The sequence below is a fragment of the Mauremys reevesii genome, linkage group 16 (assembly GCF_016161935.1).
Source record: "Mauremys reevesii isolate NIE-2019 linkage group 16, ASM1616193v1, whole genome shotgun sequence".
NCBI classification, from domain to species: domain Eukaryota; kingdom Metazoa; phylum Chordata; order Testudines; family Geoemydidae; genus Mauremys; species Mauremys reevesii.
This window is the reverse complement of record NC_052638.1, coordinates 2,029,212-2,049,426: the sequence shown is the minus strand read 5'-3', so window position 1 is coordinate 2,049,426 and position 20,215 is coordinate 2,029,212. Positions and strand designations below refer to the sequence as shown.

The following is a 20,215-nucleotide window of genomic DNA, read 5'->3' as shown; positions in this document are numbered from 1 at the left end:
GAGGGGGGATTTGATAGCTGCTTTCAACTACCTGAAAGGGGGTTCCAAAGAGGATGTATCTAGACTATTCTCAGTGGTGGCAGATGACAGAACAAGGAGTAATGGTCTCAAGTTGCAGTAGGGGAGGTTTTGGTTGGATATTAGGAAAAACTTTTTCATTAGGAGAATGGTGAGGCACTGGAATGGGTTAACCTAGGGAGGTGGTGGAATCTCCTTCCTTGGAGGTTTTTAAGGTCAGGCTTGACAAAGCCCTGGCTGGGATGATTTAGTTGGGTTTGGTCCTGCTTTGAGCAGGGGGTTGGACTAGATACCTCCTGAGGTCCCTTCCAACCCTGATATTCTATGTTTCTACCAGAATTACTTTTCGGCACACAGCCAGGAGACAGACACATGCAACAGGCTAAGTCTGCCTTTGCGCCTGAGTGGAAGGGCTCTGTCAGCACCCCTTCCCTCTCCATAGACACGGCAGGGATCTCTTTCGGTCCCCAGGCTCCTCTAGGATTTCACTGTACCCTCTGAAACAATTGGAGAGGCACAGCCAGCGGCCTCTCTTTGAGCTGTGGCTATCTGAGCTGCCATCCTCAGTTACAGCAGCACGTTGGTGACAACACAGCCAGATGACAGCAGCGTTAGAGGACTAGGAGATAAACTAAGCTGGCTCTCCCTTCTAGCTGGGCGTACAGCCCCTGTGCTCTGAGCCTGGCTAGGCAGCAATGGCCCCAAAGAACCAGCACTGTCATTTCTGGAACATTTCCCTAGAGATCCCAAGCATGCCCTACAAGAGGCCGTTAGCAGCATCTCATTGATTCCCTCTCACCAGGAGCTGGGTGGCTCAGCATGAGGCCAACGGATGGCCATGACTGCAGACATCAGTGGCCAAATCAGGGAGCCAGTGGAATGGATCTGCAGGCGCTGAGACAGCCAGTTCTCCTCTGGGAGCCTTAACACCGCAATCTGAGTGCCCTGGTGATGCCACGAGGCAGAAGTAGCAAACCCGAGCCAGGGCACAATCCCACCCTGGGCTCCCTGGGTGCAGAGTGCTGCCTTCTCAGAGGGGTCTCCCCGCCAGCTACCACACAGCTGCTGTTAGCAAGCTTCGTGCATTTCCTTAGCAGGCCTCTTGTCCCTCACTGCCTCGATACATTCCTGAGCGAGAGCTAAGCAGGAAATTATCTCCTGTCTCCAGGACTCCCTGACAAGCTGGTCCTCCACAGGGATGGACATGCTCCAGATGAGCCCAAGGAAAGCCTAGCCAGCAAGTCAGCGACCCATACTGGGACTGACATGAAAGAACTTGCCGCATGGCCACCAGCTGGTGGGTCCTGTGCTCACCATGGACAGAGCTATGTTTGAAAACATAGATGAACCTCACCAGACCAGCCTTGGCCCCCTCTAGACAAGCCTGAACTGGACAGCCAATGCACAGTGACGTGTTTGAAGCAACCTTTACTAGAGGGCAGGGAGAGCCTGGCCTTAGGCATGGCCCCAGTTCCCCGAGCCTGCCAACCGGGGTCACAACCAATCTAGTAGGGCGCCATTTTGGAGGGAGGGGGGGTCTCAAACACAGCTCCAGCAGCTTAATGTAGCTGGGCCTGCTCAGAGGACACCTCTAAGTGAAGCAGAGTGGCTGAGTGCTCACCAATAGCCAGATGGGCCCCAGAGTGGATGGTCTCTATAAGGAAGCTCCGCTGAGGAGCAGCTTGCCCTCTGGATAACAGCAGGAGGCTTCTAAACCATCATCCACCAGACTAAGATGTTGTTCCAGGGCCCCACAAGCAGGAGTTCTCCCCACTTTTACACACACACTTAAACCTGAAGGAGTCATGAGCCCCGCTATTACAAGGTCAATGGCACGCAAAGGGTCTGCTTCTGACATCAGCAGTAGCTTCAACACTCCCTTGGACGTGACTGGGCCCTGGTGGGCACCAGGCGTCCCACTGCAGATGGAATCTCACCACGGCAGCAAGCAGAATTCCAGCCGCTACTACGATGCTGTTTATTGAGAGGCTAATGCCAAGGCTCCGCAGGTGCACGGAGCCCAGAGAATGGCTGGGAAGTAGCATAGAGAACAAAGCAGCATGCGCAGAGCATTAAACCCAAGTGGAGAAGGCTCTAGGTCTGAGCTGCAGCTTTTGTTCTGGGTGAAGATGGGATCAGAGCCATTGGCTGTTCACTGTCTATGCAATGCAGCTAGGTCTGCATTATTGTGTGAGCGAGGACGGCGCAGCCTTCCCCAGGGAGGGAGAAGGAGCATGCTTAGTTTTCTAGGGAAGCTGCTTCTGCAGCTTAGGAATTAGTGACAGTTGATCAGACTCAAGGCTCAGTCCTTTCAAGGCAGGCAGCATCTCACCTGAGCTGTGCCACTGGTGGAACATCTCGTTTCTTCGCCCTGCTGGAGGGAATGCCATGCATTCTGGCTTGGTGGCGCTGCAAGTGATGCTTGTGGCGGAAGGCGTAGCCACAGGAGGGGCATTCAAACTGCCCTGGAGTGACGTGGGCTTGCAGATGCGCTCTCAGCAGCACCTCACTCTGCAGACAAAAGGCAGATGTGATGCGTTAGGACAAAAGCAGCTGCAGCAGCCATTGCTCCTCAGCTCCCGAGTAAGGAGGAGCTGTGTCCTCACTCCGAACAGCAGGGGCAGGGTGCCAGCACCTGGGCTGATCAATAGGGGATGGACACTGCCTTCAAACTGAAGAGACCCAGGGGTCTCCTTGTGCAGGACAGGGTGATGGATTTGGAGCTTTTCACCTCTAGGTGGCTAGTGTGAATCCAACTTAGATAAGCCACTACTGTCCTCTGCTAGCGGCTGGTGGCCTGTGTGAATTGAGTGCTGGGCCCACACGACCCAAAGCAGCACCCAACAGGCCACTTTGTGGGCAGCCCAGATACAGAGGCCTAGGACAGACGGAGCTGAACTTCCACCTGTGCACTAAAGGCAGTAACTCTACATCAGAGCTGGAGCACGGTGGCAGAGGGAAGAGCAACCCTAGGGAGGTTGGCACTGCTACGGGCCATTCCATCCCTGTTCTGTAGGCAGAGGGCTTCAGTCTCCAGAGATGCTAGGAGGTGAGGCCCCAAATATCCCAGGATAATTCCCTATTGCCGTGAGAAAGGGGCTCTTTCCTTGCCATTAGTTGGACTAGGAGCTGCGGGCCGTGTCAGGCTGCAGTTATCTGGTTACTAGCCTGCACCCCCGAAGACCCGGGAGCTTGGCTTGCACTGCCTAGGTTGTCCGAGGCTCTGAATGTCAGGCAGCTGGGATGGAGCCAGCACTCAGCCTGCTGGGGAGTCCCTCACCTCTGCTGCCCTCTGTCTTCACCAGAGAAGGAGTAGGATTAGCACGGTCCCAGCTAAAGCGAAAACTATCCTAAATGCAAAATACCCTCGAACTCATTCAACCACAGCTCCTACTAGGGCTGCAAGCGTTTACCCAACACCTACTAGCTGGAGGTGCACAGAGAGGAGGGCTGGGTAACGTGCTGAGGAGAAGCCCAGGCCCCCCACCCCACCAAACCCGTAGCAGGAAAGGCAGAGGGAGCTAGAATTTCTAGCAGGGTGTTGGACCCTCAAACATCTATATCTGCCAAACCAGAATCTCTCCCTCCATCATCAGCTGCTGGGAGAAGGACGGAGCTTCCTGACTTGTCTACCCCAATCCAGAGTCTCCTGGCTGCCACTGAAGGGGAGTTCCAAGCCCTGCCTGTTTGAGCCTCCTCTCCCCGCAGCCTGCCTCTCTCTCTCTCAAGTCACGTTCTTTGGAGCAGGACAGGCGAGTGCCTGGATTGGCAGTGGCTGTGAGAACCCCGGGGTGCATCACCCACTTCCGCTACCCCAGAGTGCCTGGGTGTGCAGCTTTAGCCTTCTCCTGGATGCCTGCACCAGGCCAAGAGTTCCCAGCTCAGTGCTGGTTCTGAAGGGCGAAGATGCTCTACAGCAGCTCCATCCCTCAGCCCTTTGCTCCTGCGCCCCCAGAGCGGGGTACTCTCAGCTCTGCAAGGGCAGGGAGGAAGGAGGCAGTGACCCACACCATCCGTCCGTCTACTGGATGCAGGGGGTATGAACAGTGCTCTGCTTTGTCCGGAGCCTGCTGCTGCAACACAGAGGGATGGGGATAAGCACAGAGGAAGCTCACTTCACCAGGTGGATGAGATCAGGGAGCTCCCAGGCAAGAGTGATAGTGCCCCATGGGGCACAAACAGGTGAAAGTAGGTGAGAAATGCAGCCTGGCTGAGCCACAAGCCATCCACCTTTCCAGCAATGGTCCCAGAACACCTCAACTAGCAGGAAAGTGCCTCAGAGTGGGCAGCTGTGGACCTGGGGAGACCTCAAGATGCAGGAGGGTTGGAGATTCCCCTCCCAACCCCCATGGACATAAAGGAAGTTTGGAGTGGCCATCAGCAATGGAAAAGTGAGACCATATGGCCTTGGGCCTCCACATGCTGCCTGGAACTTCCCTGCTGTTCCCCAAATGGCTGCAAGGGCTCCAGGGGAGAATCATAGAATCATAGAATTCAAGATCAGAAGGGACCATTATGATCATCTAGTCTGACCTCCTGCAAGATGCAGGCCACATAAGCCGAACTAATTCTCTACTTGACTCTGCTGTTGAATGCTCCAAATCATGATTTAAACACTTCAAGTAGCAGATAATCCACCAGCAAGCGACCCCTGCCCCATGCTTCGGAGGAAGGCGAAAAACCTCCAGGGCCACTGCCAATCTACCCTGGAGGAAAATTCCTTCCCGACCCCAAATATGGCGATCAGCTGAACCCCGAGCATGTGGGCAAGACTCTCCAGCCAGACCCTCTGGAAAAGGCTAACAATATCCCAACATTGACCCTTTGTACTAATTACCAGTGTGGCACGTTATCGACCTATTGACTAAACCCGTTATCCTATCATACCATCCCCTCCATAAACTTATCCAGCTTAATCTTAAAGTCATGGAGGTCCTTCGCCCCCACTGTTTCCTTTGGAAGGCTGTTCCAGAATTGCACTCCTCTGATGGTTAGAAACCTTCGTCTAATTTCAAGCCTAAATTTCCTGACTGACAATTTATATCCGTTTGTCCTCGTGTCCACATTAGCACTGAGCTGAAATAATTCCTCTCCTTCCCTGGTATTTATCCCTCTGATATATTTAAAGAGTGCAATCATATCTCCTCTTATCCTTCTTTTGGTTAAGGAAAACAAACCGAGCTCCTCAAGTCTCCTTTCATACGACAGGCTTTCCATTCCTCGGATCATTCTAGTGGCCCTTCTTTGTACCCGGTCCAGTTTGAATTCATCCTTCTTAAACATGGGAGACCAAAACTGCACACAATACTCCAAATGAGGTCTCACCAACGCCTTATATAACGGGACTAGCACCTCCTTATCCCTACTAGAAATACCTCGCCTAATGCATCCCAAGACCGCATTAGCTTTTTTAACGGCCACATCACATTGCCTACTCATAGTCATCCTACGATCAACCAGGACTCCTAGGTCCTTCTCCTCCTCCGTTACTTCCAACTGGTGCGTCCGCAGCTTATAAGTAAAATTCTTGTTAGTCATCCCTAAATGCATAACCTTACACTTCTCATTATTGAATTTCATCCTGTTACTAATAATCCAGTTTACAAGGTCATCCAAATCTCCCTGGAGAATATCCCGATCCTTTTCCGAATTGGCAATACCTCCCAACTTGGTGTCATCTGCAAACTTTATCAGCCCACTCCTACTTTTGGTTCCGAGGTCAGTGATAAATAGATTGAATAAAATCGGACCCAAAACCGAACCTTGAGGAACTCCACTGGTAACCCCCCTCCAACCCGACAGATCACCCTTCAATACGACCCTCTGCAGTCGCAGAAACAGCACTTCCCTCCCCCACCGCCTCTCGCAGGCACTGGGTGGGGATCTACGCCCTTACCTTAAACCTCCAGCCACAGCGTGGGAAGCTGCAGCCATAGGGCCGCTCTGCATCATGCACCCTCATGTGTTTGAGGAGTGTGGACCGATCCAGGTAGGCACAGCGGCAGACCCCACAGGTCACCGTCCCCTGGCAGTGCTCCTGCCGGTGCAGCCATGCCACTGCGCTGACCACTGACTGGAAGCTGCACTGCTGGCACTGGTGGAGTTGCCGGGGGGAGGCTGCCCACTGCATGCCACAGAAGGGGCTACAGCCAGCTTGGTGGGTGCTGGTCTGAAGCTGGAGTATGTGCTTTCTAGTAAAGCCCTTCTTGCAAACTGGGCAAACAAACTTCTTCCGATGGGGTCTTTCCAGAGGCCTCCCAGATTTGTGCTTCTGGGAGCCACTTCTGCGCCCCACGGATTTCACATACACCTCGTATTCAGCCACACTCATGACTCTCTCCAACCCCTGAAACGCCACCTGGGGCAACGGCAGGCCTTCAGGACCAACGTGCATGGCATGCACGTGGCCAACAAGCCCCTCCTTGGAGTAATACTTCTGGGCACAGTGCAGGCACTTTAAGACCATCCGTCCATAATCAAATGCTCTCCCCTTGACAGTCTCTGTGGTCAGGATGAAATGAACGTCCATGCCCGGATCAGCTGGCTCGTTGTCTGGGATCTCAGGGCCCGGCACCGTCTCAGGGCCAGCAGGCAAGGCTGGACTGGCAGCGGTGCCACCCCATGTGCTGAGGTCCCACGCCTGCAGCTGGTGAAGGGTTCGATAGTGGTACAGCAGGACGGTGTGGGAGGAGAAGGCTCTCGCTCACAGCTGTAGACACTGCCACCCTGCACATCTGGAGGAGAGTCAGACACACTAAAGTGGAAGCACTAAGAAGGCTCATGGGGGAGTCTGAATAGAGGGTCTCTCAGCCCCAGGGCAGCCAAGGCTTCAGCAGGGGTTTGCCTGCCTATGGCTAACCTACGCATGCGGAAAAGGCCTTTCGGACTCCAGGGGATCAATCAAGCCGGGCTGGTTACGAAGTGTCTACTTGGATGATGCAGCAGAGGCGGCAGCCCAGCGAGGACTCAGCTGGTGTCATGGGAACACACAGCCCAAGGAGAGTCAGGGAAGGGTTGGAAAATGGAGAGTTATGGGCAATGTTCCTTCTGTGCTTCCCCTGCTCAGAGGCAGGTACTGCACCTGCTCTGTTCACGGCAGCCAAGTGCTGCCATCTAATCGGCCCTTGTTAGCCTTTGCAGTCAAGGTCATGAACTATTTCACTCTGAATCAATTTAAGAGGCAGGCACTTTCCACTTTAGTGATCAACGGCTCCATGTCTAGTTGGCAGCCAGTTTCAAGCGGAGTGCCCCAAGGGTCCGTCCTGGGGCCGGTTTTGTTCAACGTCTCCATTAATGATCTGGAGGATGGCGTGAACTGCACCCTCAGCAAGTTTGCAGATGATACTAAACTGGGAGGAGTGGTAGATACGCTGGAGGGTAGGGATAGGATACAGAGGGACCTAGACAGATTAGAGGATTGGGGCAAAAGAAATCTGATGAGGTTCAACAAGGACAAGTGCAGAGTCCTGCACTTAGGACAGAAGAATCCCATGCACTGCTACAGACTAGGGACCGAATGGCTAGGCAGCAGTTCTGCAGAAAAGGACCTAGGGATTACAGTGGACGAGAAGCTCTGTGAGTCAACAGTGTGCCCTTGTTGACAAGAAGGCTAACAGCATTTTGGGCTGTATAAGTAGGGGCATTGCCAGCAGATCGAGGGATGTGATCATTCCCCTCTATTCGACATTGGTGAGGCCTCATCTGGAGTACCGTGTCCAGTTTTGGGCCCCACACTACAAGAAGGATGTGGAAAAATTGGAAAGAGTCCAGCAGAGGGCAACAAAAATGATTAGGGGACTGGAGCACATGACTTATGAGGAGAGGCTGAGGGAACTGGGATAGTTTAGTCTGCAGAAGAGAAGAATGAGGGGGGATTTGATAGCTGCTTTCAACTACCTGAAGGAGGGTTCCAAAGAGGATGGATCTAGATTGTTCTCAGTGGTGGCAGATAACAGAACAAGGAGTAATGGTCCCAAGTTGCAGTGGGGGAGGTTTTGGTTGGATATTAGGAAAAACTTTTTCACTAGGAGGGTGGTGAAGCACTGGAATGGGTTACCTAGGGAGGTGGTGAAATCTCCATCCTTAAATGTTTTTAAGTGTTAGCAGGGAGGGATAGCTCAGTGGTTTGAGCATTGGCCTGCTAAACCCAGGGTTGTGAGCTCAATCCTTGAGGGAGCCATTTCGGGATCTGGGGCAAAAATCTGTCTGGGGCTTGGGTCCTGCTTTGAGCTGGACTAGATGACCTCCTAAGGTCCCTTCCAACCCTGATATTCTATGATTCCAGGGGAGAGGCATATTCAGGAACCCAGGGGGTTTGAACTAACACTCCCTGACTGTGCAGCAGCCCCGCCTCCAGCAGCAGAGCCTAGTCTTCACTACTGGCGGTGAAGCATGAGAAGAAAAAAAGCCCAGAGTGACTCTCAGCTCTGGGACTGAACACGCAGGGCTGGCAGTGCATGTGCTTTGAATTCAGTGAACAAGGCCTGCTCTACCCTACAGAGTGGGATGACGTAAGACTTAACAACATAAGCATCTACATTGAAATTTCATTCCCAACGGTATAACTCACCCATTACACTAACTTAGTAACTCCACCTCCACTAGAGGTGTAGAGTCAACGTTGATTTGGTTAGGTCAGTGCAGACATTGCGTTGCTTACATCGACTATTGCTGGCTTTCAGAAGCCATCCCACACTGACAGTACAAGCATGCCTGGTGGGGACATGCACCGCCGACACCAGGAGCAAAGCGGAGACACACAAGCCATGTAATAACTGTGGCGGCTCTATACTGATGTAAGCAGGGGCCGATCCAGGCCCCAGTATGCCAAGCGCATGCTTGGGGCGGCATGCTGCGGGGGGCGCTCTGCTGGTCACCGGGAGGTCCACCAAAGCAGCAGGACCAGCGGACCCTCCACAGGCACGCCTGCGGGAGGTTCACCGGAGCCGCAGGACCAGCGACCGGCAGAGCACCCCCCGCGGCGTGCCGCCATGCTTGGGGTGGCAAAATGTCTAGAGCCGCCCCTGGATGTAAGTTAGGTCAACTCAGTTTCAGTGTAGACGTGGCTTGACTTACGGTGGGTCTTGTGCAGAATGAAGGGCTTTATCTCCGAGAACTGGTGCAGACATGTCCCGCGCATCAAGATATCATGCTCCAAGCTCCTACCAAGGCCCAGGCCTGCACATGAGAGGAGACAAAGCAACAGGACCCTTACCTCTGGGCAGGGAAACTGCTAGAGAGAGCCTGCTCCTGCAATAGCCATGTTACTTGGAAGAGACTGCCGGACATGGATGGGAGAGGTTCCCCTGCCTCCTCCCCATGGCTGCGAGGAGCCACTAGTAGCTATAAAGCACTAGATGCATTCCTAAGCAGTACTGCCCTCCACTGCCCCAAGAGCCAACAGGGCTGGAAAATAAAAGTCCCAGGCTTTCCCCCCTGTTCTTCAACTGACTTCTTTGTACACAGAAAGTTACCAATACTAGTTACGGGTCCCCTCAGCCAGACCACTGATTTTCACTGGCCCTTTGGTCTCTCCTGTGATCTCAAATGCTCTCCCTGCAGCAATGGGAAGGAAGAAGCCACCTGATTGGAACACAGAGTCAGGATCCAAGCCCTGAGGTATGTGAGGGGGAGGGAGGGAACCAGTACCGAAAGGTCTGTAGCCATCCCCCTGAATGTGGATTAGAACCCAGGATTCCTGAGTCTCAACATTCTTCTACTGTCAGCTGAATGGGGCAGGGGTCCTAGGGAAAAGCTAGCATGGGATCATGTCATCATGCACACAAGGAGGCTGAACTAAGTTTGCACAGGCAACCTGAATTCTGGCATATCCAAATTTCTAAGTGCTTGACTCTGCAACCTTAACGAACTCTTAAGGGGGGGGGGGCGGAGGGATTAAATGTATTCTGTTTACAGTAACAGTGCTCTTTTGGTGACAGAATGTCAGTGCATGGAAGAGAGGACCTCATGGATGAATATTACTCTGGGTGCTGGCTCATTGCAAAACTGGCATTCCATACCCTAAGTCAGGGGTGGGCAAACTACAGCCCGGGGGCCGCATCCAGCCCTTCACACATTTTAATCAGCCCCTCAAGCTCTGGCTGGGGAGTGGGATCCGGGGCTTGCCCCACTCCACACGTGCCATGGCTCCACACAGCTCCCATTGGCTGGCAACCACAGCCAATGGGAGCTGCAGGGGTGGCGCCTGTGGGCGAGGCAGCGCACAGCGCCTCCTGGCTGCGCCTCCGCTTAAGAGCTGGAGGTGGGACATGCCACTGCTTCTGGGACCTGCTTGAGGTAAGCACCACCCGGAGCCTGCACCTCTGACCCCTTCCCGTGCTCCAACCCCCTACCCCAGCCCTGATCCCTGTCCTGCCCTCCGAACCCCTTGGTCCCAGCCTCCTCCTGCACCCCAGAGCCTGCACCTCCAGCTGGAGCCCTCACCTCCCCACCTGCACCCCAACCCCCTGCCCCAGCCCAGAGCCCCCTCCCATACCCTGAACTCCTCTTTTCTGACCCCACCCCAGAGCTCAACCCCCAATTAGGTGAGCATTCATGGCCTACCATATAATTTCCATACCCAGATGTGGCCCTCGGGCGGGCCAAAAAGTTTGCCCACTCCTGCCCTAAGTGTACAGAACTCAGCCTGGCACTTGCCTCTCCTGGTGGGCTGGGTATTGGGAATGCCACTCCTGCAACAGCTGGTGACGTGCCGCAATTTACTGCTCTGCTGAGCCTGCTTGGACACCATTGTCCTTCTTCAGGCAAATCCCGGTGCTGCTACTCATCAAAGCTTGTAGCGTAAAAAGCACAAAATGAGGCCCAACTTTACAGACACATATCATCATAGGAGACAGTTTGATAAATAGGACTCATGTAGGTAAACAGCAGCACCAGTCAAAGTACAGGGTAGGCACTGTGCATGTGTCCCCCACACAGCTGGACTAATACACTGCAATTCTGACCTGCAGTGTCCTCTGCAATTCTATTCCTGGGTCTCCACCCACAGCTATAATAGGCGCACCTCAGTTCTGATCTACAGCAAACCTCCATCAGCAGAAGGGCCGAAGAATGGACATGGGGAGGAAGGGTAGTGTAGATACCAGTCTAATAGGTGATACTGGTGGTAGAATGTCTGTGCCTAATCGGGTAAATGTCAGTGAAGCCAAACGGCAAAAATCAAGCTGTCTGTACACTAATGCGAGGAGCCTAGGAAACAAAATGGAGGAATTAGAGCTACTGGTGCAGGAAGTGAAACCGGATATTATAGGGATAACAGAAACATGGTGGAATAGTAGTCATGACTGGAGTACAGGTATTGAAGGCTATGAAAAGACAGAAATAAAGGCAAAGGTGGTGGAGTAGCACTGTATATCAATGATGAGGTTAACTGTAAAGAAATAAGAAGTGATGGAATGGATAAGACAGAGTCTGTCTGGGCAAAAATCACATTGGGAAAGAAAGCTACTAGAGCCTCCCCTGAGATAGTGCTTGGGGTGTGCTACAGACTGCCAGGATCCGATTTGGATATGGATAGAGACCTCTTTAATGTTTTTAATGAAGTAAACACTAATGGGAATTGTGTGATCATGGGAGACTTTAATTTCCCAGATATAGCCTGGAGGACAAGTGCTAATAACAATAATAGGCTCAGATTTTTCTGGATGTGATAGCTGATGGATTCCTTCACCAAGTAGCTGAAGAACCAACAAGAGGGGATGCCATTTTAGATCTGGTTTCGGTGAGTAGTGAGGACTCATAGAAGAAATGGTTGTAGGGGACAACCTTGGTTCGAATGATCATGAGTTAATTCAGTTCAAACTAGACGGAAGGATAAAGAAAAATAGATCTGGGACTAGGATTTTTTATTTCAAAAGGGCTAACTTTAAATAATTAAGGAAATTAGTTAGGGAAGTGGATTGGACTGAAGAACTTGTGGATCTAAAGGCGGAGGAGGCCTGGAATTACTTCAAGTCAAAGTTGCAGAAACTATCAGAAGCCTGCATTCCAAGAAAGGGGGGGGAAAAATCACAGGCAGTAGTTGTAGACCAAGCTGGATGAGCAATCATCTCAGAGAAGTGATTAAGAAAAAGCAGAAAGCCTACAAGGAGTGGAAGATGGGAAGGATTAGCAAGGAAAGCTACCTTATTGAAGTCAGATCATGTAGGGATAAAGTGAGACAGGCCAAAAGCCATGTAGAGTTGGACCTTGCAAAGGGAATTAAAACCAATAATAAAAGGTTCTATAGCCATATAAATAAGAAAACAAAGAAAGAAGTGGGACCGCTAAACACTGAGGATGGTGTGACGGGTTGGATCACAGAAACTCCCCTGGGAGCTGCCAACCGATGTGCCAAGACTACTTCTATCCCTGCCAGCTTAGGACTTCAGCACCCTGTCTTGCCGAGCCAGACACTCTTGTCTACTTCAACAAAGACCCAGAGTCTGAATTACCTGCCCCAAAGCTGCAGGTTTACCTGAAAACAGCTCACAGAAGTGTGCTTGTCTTTAACACCCAGATGCCCAACTCCCAATGGGGTCTAAACCCAAATAAATCCGTTTTACCCTGTATAAAGCTTATGAAGGGTAAACTCATAAATTGTTCACCCTCTATAACACTGATAGAGAGAGATGCACAGCTGTTTGCTCCCCCAAGTATTAATACATACTCTGAGTTAACTAATAAGTAAAAAGTGATTTTATTAAATACAGAAATTAGGATTTAAGTGGTTCCAAGTAGTAACAGACAGAACAAAGTAAGTTACCAAGCAAAATAAAATAAAATGTGCAAATCTATGTCTAATGAACTAACTGAATACAGATAAGATCCTCACCAGTTCCAGAATGCTCCCTTTTACAGACTAATCTCCTTTTAGCCTGGGTCCAGCAATCACTCACACCCCCTGTAGTTACTGTTCTTTGTTTCAGTTTCCTTTAAGTATCCTGGGGTGGTGGAGAGGCTCCTTCTTTAGTCAGCTGAAGACAAAATGGAGGGGTCTCCCAGGGGTTTAAATAGACTCTCTCTTGTGGGTGGAGACCCCCCCTCCTCACCTGTGTAGAATCCAGTCACAAAATGGAGATTTGGAATCACATGGGCAAGTCACATGCCCATGCATGACTCAGGACCTGCAGGCAGCAGTCATTACCCACATGCTACCTTGAATGTCCTCAGGTAGACTTCTTATGTGGATTGGAGTCTTCCAAGCTCTTTTGTCTGTTAAACGCTTCTTCATTGAGTACATTCCTTTCCCAAGAAGTGACCAAATATTCTAACTAAGGCTACTTAGAAATCAAGCAATTATACAGCCAATGTTCATAACTCTGAACACACAAATGGTGCCTGCATACAACTAGTAGATAACCAGTAGATCATAACCTTTACATAGATATGTTACACGGCATATGTAGCAAAACTCTATTCCAGTTATATCATATATACATTTACAAGCACCCCCATAAAGCCTTATGGGATACACTGTCACAGAATGGAGGTTAAGGATAATTTAGGCATGGCCCAATATCTAAACAAATACTTTGCCTCAGGCCATGGCTACACTTGCAAATTTGCAGCGCTGCAGCAGGGTGTGAAAACACACCCTCTCCAGCGCTGCAAATTGCGGCGCTGCAAAACGCCAGTGTGGTCAAAGCCCCAGCACTGGGAGTGCAGCTCCTAGCGCTGTACGTTATTCCCCACAGGGAGGTGGAGTACGGACAGCGCTGGGAGAGCTCTCTCCCAGCGCTGGCGCTTTGACTACACTTAGCGCTTCAAAGCGCTGCCGCGGCAGCGCTTTGAAGTGCAAGTGTAGCCATAGCCTCAGTCTTTAATGAGGAGCTTAAGGATAATGGTAGGATGACAAATGGAAATGAGGATATGGAGGTAGATATTACCACATCCGAGGTCGAAGCCAAACTCGAACAGCTTAATGGGACGAAATCGGAGGGCCCAGATAATCTTCATCCAAGAATATTAAAGGAACTGGCACGTGAAATTGCAAGCCCATTAGCAAGAATTTTTAATGAATCAGTAAACTCAGGGGTTGTACCGTACGACTGGAGAATTGCTAACATAGTTCCTATTTTTAAGAAAGGGAAAAAAAGTAATCTGAATAACTATAGGCCTGTTAGTTTGACATCTGTAGTATGTAAGGTCTTGGAAAAAATTTTGAAGGAGAAAGTAGTTAAGGACATTGAGGTCAATGGTAATTGGGACAAAATACAACATGGTTTTACAAAAGGTAGATCGTGCCAAACCAACCTGATCTCTTTCTTTGGGAAGGTAACAGATTTTTTAGACAAAGGAAATGCAGTGGATCTAATTTACCTTGATTTCAGTAAGGCGTTTGATACGGTTCCACATGGGGAATTGTTAAATTGGAAAAGATGGGGATCAATATGAAAACTGAAAGGTGGAGAAGGAACTGGTTAAAGGGAGACTACTACGGGTCGTACTGAAAGGTGAACTGTCAGGCTGGAAGGAGGTTACTAGTGGAGTTCCTCGGGGATCAGTTTTGGGACCAATCTTATTAAATTTTTTTATTACTGACCTTGGTACAAAAAGTGGGAATGTGCTAATAAAGTTTGCAGATGACACAAAGCTGGGAGGTATTGCTAACACAGAGAAGGACCAGGATATCATACAGGAAGATCTGGATGACCTTGTAAACTGGAATAATAGTAATAGGATGAAATTTAATAGTGAAAAGTGCAAGGTCATGCATTTAGGGAGTAATAACAAGAATTTTAATTATAAATTGGGGACACATCAGCTGGAAGTAATGGAGGAGAAGGACCTCGGAGTATTGGTTGATCACAGAATGACTATGAGCCGCCAATGTGATATGGCCGTTAAAAAAGGTAATGGAGTTTTAGGATGCATCAGACGAGGTATTTCCAGCAAATATAAGGAGGTGTTAGTACTGTTATACAAGGCACTGGTGAGACCCCATCTGGAATACTATGTGCAGTTCTGGTCTCCCATGTTCAAGAAGGATGAATTCAAACTGGAACAGGTTCAGAGACGGGCTACTAGGATGATCCGAGGAATGGAAAACCTGTCTTATGAAAAGTATCAGAGAGGTAGCCGTGTTAGTCTGGTTCTGTAAAAGCAGCAAAGAATCCTGTGGCACCTTATAGACTAACAGACGTTTTGCAGCATGAGCTTTCGTGGGTGAATGCCCACTTCGTCGGATGTGGGCATCACCCACGAAAGCTCATGCTGCAAACCGTCTGTTAGTCTATAAGGTGCCACAGGATTCTTTGCTGTCTTATGAAAGGAGACTCACAGAGCTTGGCTTGTTTAGCCTAACCAAAAGAAGGCTGAGGGGAGATATGATTGCTCTTTATAAATATATCAGAGGTATAAATATGAGGGAGGGAGAAGAATTATTTAAGCTCAGTACCAAAGTGGACACAAGAACAAATGGATATAAACTGGACACTAGGAAGTTCAGACTTGAAATTAGACGAAGGTTTCTAACCATTAGAAGAGTGAAATTCTGGAACAGCCTTCCAAGGGGAGTAGTGGGGGCAAAAGACCTATCTGGCTTTAAGACTAAGCTTGATAAATTTATGGAGGGGATGGTATGATGGGATAGCCTAATTTTGGCAATTAATCATTGATTATCAGCAGGTAAGTATGCCCAGTGGTCTGTAATGGGATGTTAGATGGGGTGGGATCTGAGTTACTACAGAGAATTCTTTCCTGGGTGCTGGCTGGTGAGTCTTGCCCACATGCTCAGGGTTTAACTGATCGCCATATTTGGGGTCGGGAAGGAATTTTCCTCCAGGGCAGATTGGCAGAGGCCCTGGAGGTTTTTCACCTTCCTCTGCAGCGTGAGGCACAGGTCACTTGCTGGAGGATTCACTGCAGCTTGAGGTCTACAAACCACAATTTGAGGACTTCAATAACTCAGACATAGGTTAGGGGTTTGTTATTGAAGTGGATGGGTGAGATTCTGTGGCCTGCATTGTGCAGGAGGTCAGACTAGATGATCATAATGGTCCCTTCTGTCCTTAAAGTCTATGAGTCTATTAAAAAATGGACCCCACTTGAGGCTGGAGAATAAATCGTTCACATTTCCTTTTTAAAAAGTCAACTTTGCATTAAGCAAGACTAAGACCACAATACAGAAAGTCACAGCTCATGCTTCAGGTCAGAAGACTGTTGCCCACGGGCATCGGGAAGCAATTCCACCCAACGTACAGAATCGCACAGCTAGCCACTATGGGTTCCTTTCATCCTTCCTTTGAAACATCATGCAGCAGCCAAGGCAGGATGCTGACTGAATGGACCCAAGGTCTGATTCAGTACAGCAACAACTTTGGATTTGTACAGTGCTCATGCTCAGAGCCCCCAGAGCACCTTGATAAAAGGCAAACTAAATTGCTGGAAAGGCAAGCTGACCCATTACTCAATGGATCCAGGAACTGCTGCAAGGTATGTATTGATGGATCTTTCATTTTGTACAGTGCTAAGATATTGTGGGGATGGGTATTTTAGTACACCCTAACCCAACATCCTTAACTAATAATCCCCTTTCTTCTCCTGCCCACACACAAACTAACAGAAATAAAAGCGGCTTCAACTTGGTCTGGAGGACTGCGAAAACTAGGGGAGAGCACTCGGGTTTATGACAGTGAAGGCCTTGTCTTTTTGAGATTATAGTCTGGGATGGGCAGAAGATCCACCCACACTGATCTCAAGTGCTGACTGGAGATAGGACCAGACTTCCTAACAGACTGGCTGCTGTCCTAACCTATCAACAGTAAAGCCCTGAAGATTGCTAGTGTAGATATCCCCATCTGCAGCCAGTGCAGACTGCAGGATGTGGGATTCACCAACCTCTGCATTTTTAGAGTTACCACGGCAAGGTCTACACCCAGAAGGAAGGGTCGCGGCCACAGTTTTTCAGGAATGAAAAAAACCTCTTTTGACCACCACTGGGACACATCTATTTTCAGAAAAGTGATCACCTTTGTCAGCTCCTAGCTATGACCGCATCCACCTAAATCACTCAGAGCAAAACCAACAAGGGAAAAGGCAGCCATCAACCAGGTGAGATCCTCCAGGCATGAGACAAATGCTGTGTAGAAACGTGAGAAGCTGAGTTTTCAGACCCACTAGCTGTTTACCAGAAACCTCTTTTCCAAGAGCACCAGCCTGGACTGATTCTCTGCTGACATCTTGTGGTACTAGGCTTAGGAATCTAACCTGGAAAACCCAATTCTCCTAAACTTTCTTTTTATGTTGTAGGTCTAGGGATCAGCCTCTTTGCATTAAAGAAGGGGACTTGACTTTTCAGCTGGAGAGCTCAAAACAATTGATAGAGATGGATACACAGCCCCATTTTTATACAGGGAAACTGAGGCACAGAGAGACAAACAGAGGACCAGATAGTTTAGCTGGGGGTGGGGTGGGAAGAGAAGCTGTGGAACTACCAACCACATGATTTGACTCAGAGGCCTGGAGAACTTAACAGGAGGAGGATGAGCTGGGGTTAATCTGTAGAACTACCCCACCACACGATTTGACCCAGGAGCCCAGCAAGGAGCTGAGAACTGGTAGTCATTTGAACCACACGTTTTGACCCAGGGGCATGGAGAATTTAGCAGATGAGAATGGGGAGTGGTTAACCTGTGGAACTACCTGCCACATGATTTGACCCAGGGACCAATCCCCTAGATCTGTTTATGTAGGCCGTACCTAAATACCCTGTTTATATAGCAATGAAAGAAACAAGGGGCTGTAATACTGGGAGGGTTGGGGCAGTGGGAGGGGTGTATTTAAGGGTGACCACCAAGAGGGCACTGAGGATTCAGTGGGATGCTGCATCCAGTACCGAGTATTTATCCACAACTCCTATTTATCTGAGGAGCAAAAACAACTATTGTAATAAAACTTCTGTGCCATTTCTTGCCTTAAAAAAAGAAAAAAGTCCACACAGAAAGTCAGTGACAGAATAAGGAAGAAATCAGACACATGACTCTGTTCTGTCCTGCATCCTTAAAAACAGCAGAGAGGAAAATTCTTTCAGCATTAACACCCCAGGCCCTGATTCTCAGGAGTGCTGAGCAGCTGCCCTGACTTCAAGTAGAGCTGTGGGTGCACAGCACGCTGAAAAATCGCGCCCCAGAGGCACCAGTAGAAGTGGTTTTCAGACCAGGTAGTTCTGGTCGCATCCCGACAAAGCGTGGCCCAGCTTCACGAAAGCACTTCAATGAACAACCTACTCAAGTCAGCGAGACTTCGGGGGGGGGGGCTCACAGTGACCCAGAACAGCCCCCCCGGAGTCCTCACGTGCAGCCAGCCCAGGCCGGGCTGGGCCCCGAGGCTGAGTGCCCAGGCCCGGGGACCCGTCCACTCGGCAGTAGCTGAGGGTTGGTTACAGGCGGACGCCGGCGAGGGCCGTCCCGGGCTCACACAGCCCTGCTCTGCGATAACGCGCCTCGCTGCCCCGGCGCGGCCCTCGCGCCCTGACTCTCCGCCGCCAGCTCGGCAGGCGGGGCGGTGTCCTAGGGCCCCGCACCCGACGGAGCCGCTCAGGCGGTGCTGAAAGGCGAAAGGGACGTTTCCAGCCAGGCTGGTGATTGAGAATAAGGGCGGGGCGGGCCCAAGCGATCCCCTTGGATAACCCGCGACCACCTCCCGCCTACGGCGGCCGAGCGCTCTTTACCACCTTCACGGTAGTCAACATGGGGGCAAGCACTTCCGGTTCACATAGCTCTTCTTCCGGGTCATGTCTGAGCCGGTATCCGCTCGAATGGGGCGGGGGCCGAGGGACCGCCCGGCGCATGCGCTGTGCACCGCGCGCCAGGGTTTGAGCACGAGACCTCCCTCGGGGCGGGGGAACTTTTTGGCCCGAGGGCCGCATCGGGATTGCAAAACTGTAGGGAGGAGCCGGTAGGGAACCGTGTGCGTCCCTCACCAGCCTGGCGCCTCCCGCTTCCCGCCCTCAGAGTCCCCGACCCACCGAACCCCCGCCCCTCCTTGTCCCCTAACTGCCCCGCCCCATCCACACCCCGCCCCTGACAGCCCCAGATCTCACACCCATCAACCCCACCCCGCTCCTTGTCCCCTAACTGCCCCGCCCCATCCACACCCCGCCCCCTGACAGCCCCCCCCGAATCCCACACCTATCAACCCCCCCACCCCGCTCCTTGTCCCCTAACTGCCCCGCCCCCATCCACACCCCGCCCCCTGACAGCCCCCCCGAATCCCACACCTATCAACCCCCCACCCCGCTCCTTGTCCCCTAACTGCCCTGCCCCATCCACATCCCGCCCCCTGACAGCCCCCGATCCCACACCCATCAACCCCACCCCGCTCCTTGTCCCCTAACTGCCCCGCCCCATCCACCCCGCCCCTGACAGCCCCCGATCCCACACCCATCAACCCCCCCCGCTCCTTGTCCCCTAACTGCCCCGCCCCTATCCACACCCGCCCCTGACAGCCCCCTCCGAGCCCACACCCATCAACCCCCACCCCGCTCCTTGTCCCCTAACTGCCCCGCCCCATCCACACCCCGCCCCTGACAGCCCCAGATCTCACACCCATCAACCCCACCCCGCTCCTTGTCCCCTAACTGCCCGCCACCATCCACACCCTGCCCCTGACAGCCCCCGATCTCACCCATCAACCCCCACCCCGCTCCTTGTCCCCTAACTGCCCCGCCCCATCCACACCCGCCCCCGACAGCTCCCCAGATCCACACCTATCAACCCCCCCACCCCGCTCCTTGGCCCCTAACTGCCCCGCCCCCATCCACACCCCGCCCCCTGACAGCCCCCAGATCTCACCCATCAACCCCACCCCGCTCCTTGTCCCCTAACTGCCCGCCCCTATCCACACCCCGCCCCAGATCCCACACCTATCAACCCCCACCCGCTCCTTGTCCCCTAACTGCCCCGCCCCTATCCACACCCCCCCCGACAGATCCCACACCTATCAACCCCACCCTGCTCCTTGTCCCCTAACTGCCCCGCCCCATCCACACCCCGACCCCTGACAGCCCCCAGATCCCACACCTATCAACCCCACCCCGCTCCTTGTCCCCTAACTGCCCCGCCCCATCCACACCCCGACCCCTGACAGCCCCAGATCCACACCTATCAACCCCACCCCGCTCCTTATCCCCTAACTGCCCCGCCCCATCCACACCCGCCCCTGACAGCTCCCCAGATCTCACACCCATCAACCCCAC

The 20,215-nt window shown here is 51.7% G+C and overlaps 1 protein-coding gene across 4 annotated transcripts in view; it reads right to left on the bottom strand.

Moving 5' to 3' along the window:
* The window catches only part of LOC120384724 (zinc finger protein 581-like), a 38,235-nt gene extending 19,441 nt beyond the window's left edge, over positions 1-18,794 (bottom strand). The window contains exons 1-3 of one of the 4 annotated variants that reach the window (XR_005589064.1): positions 18,692-18,779; positions 9,094-9,195; positions 2,351-2,529 (exon numbers count right to left, since the gene is read on the bottom strand). Coding sequence is in view for 1 of the 4 variants with exons in the window: in XM_039503716.1 (XP_039359650.1) it covers positions 2,351-2,529; positions 18,692-18,709 (197 nt within the window). In the remaining 3 variants the exon portion in view is untranslated. Of the gene's footprint in view, positions 1-1,761; positions 2,530-9,093; positions 9,196-16,988; positions 18,654-18,691 lie in introns of those variants that run through there. The other 3 variants (XR_005589063.1, XM_039503716.1, XR_005589065.1) reach the window with 3 other exon arrangements.
* Between the last annotated feature and the right edge of the window lie 1,421 nt (positions 18,795-20,215).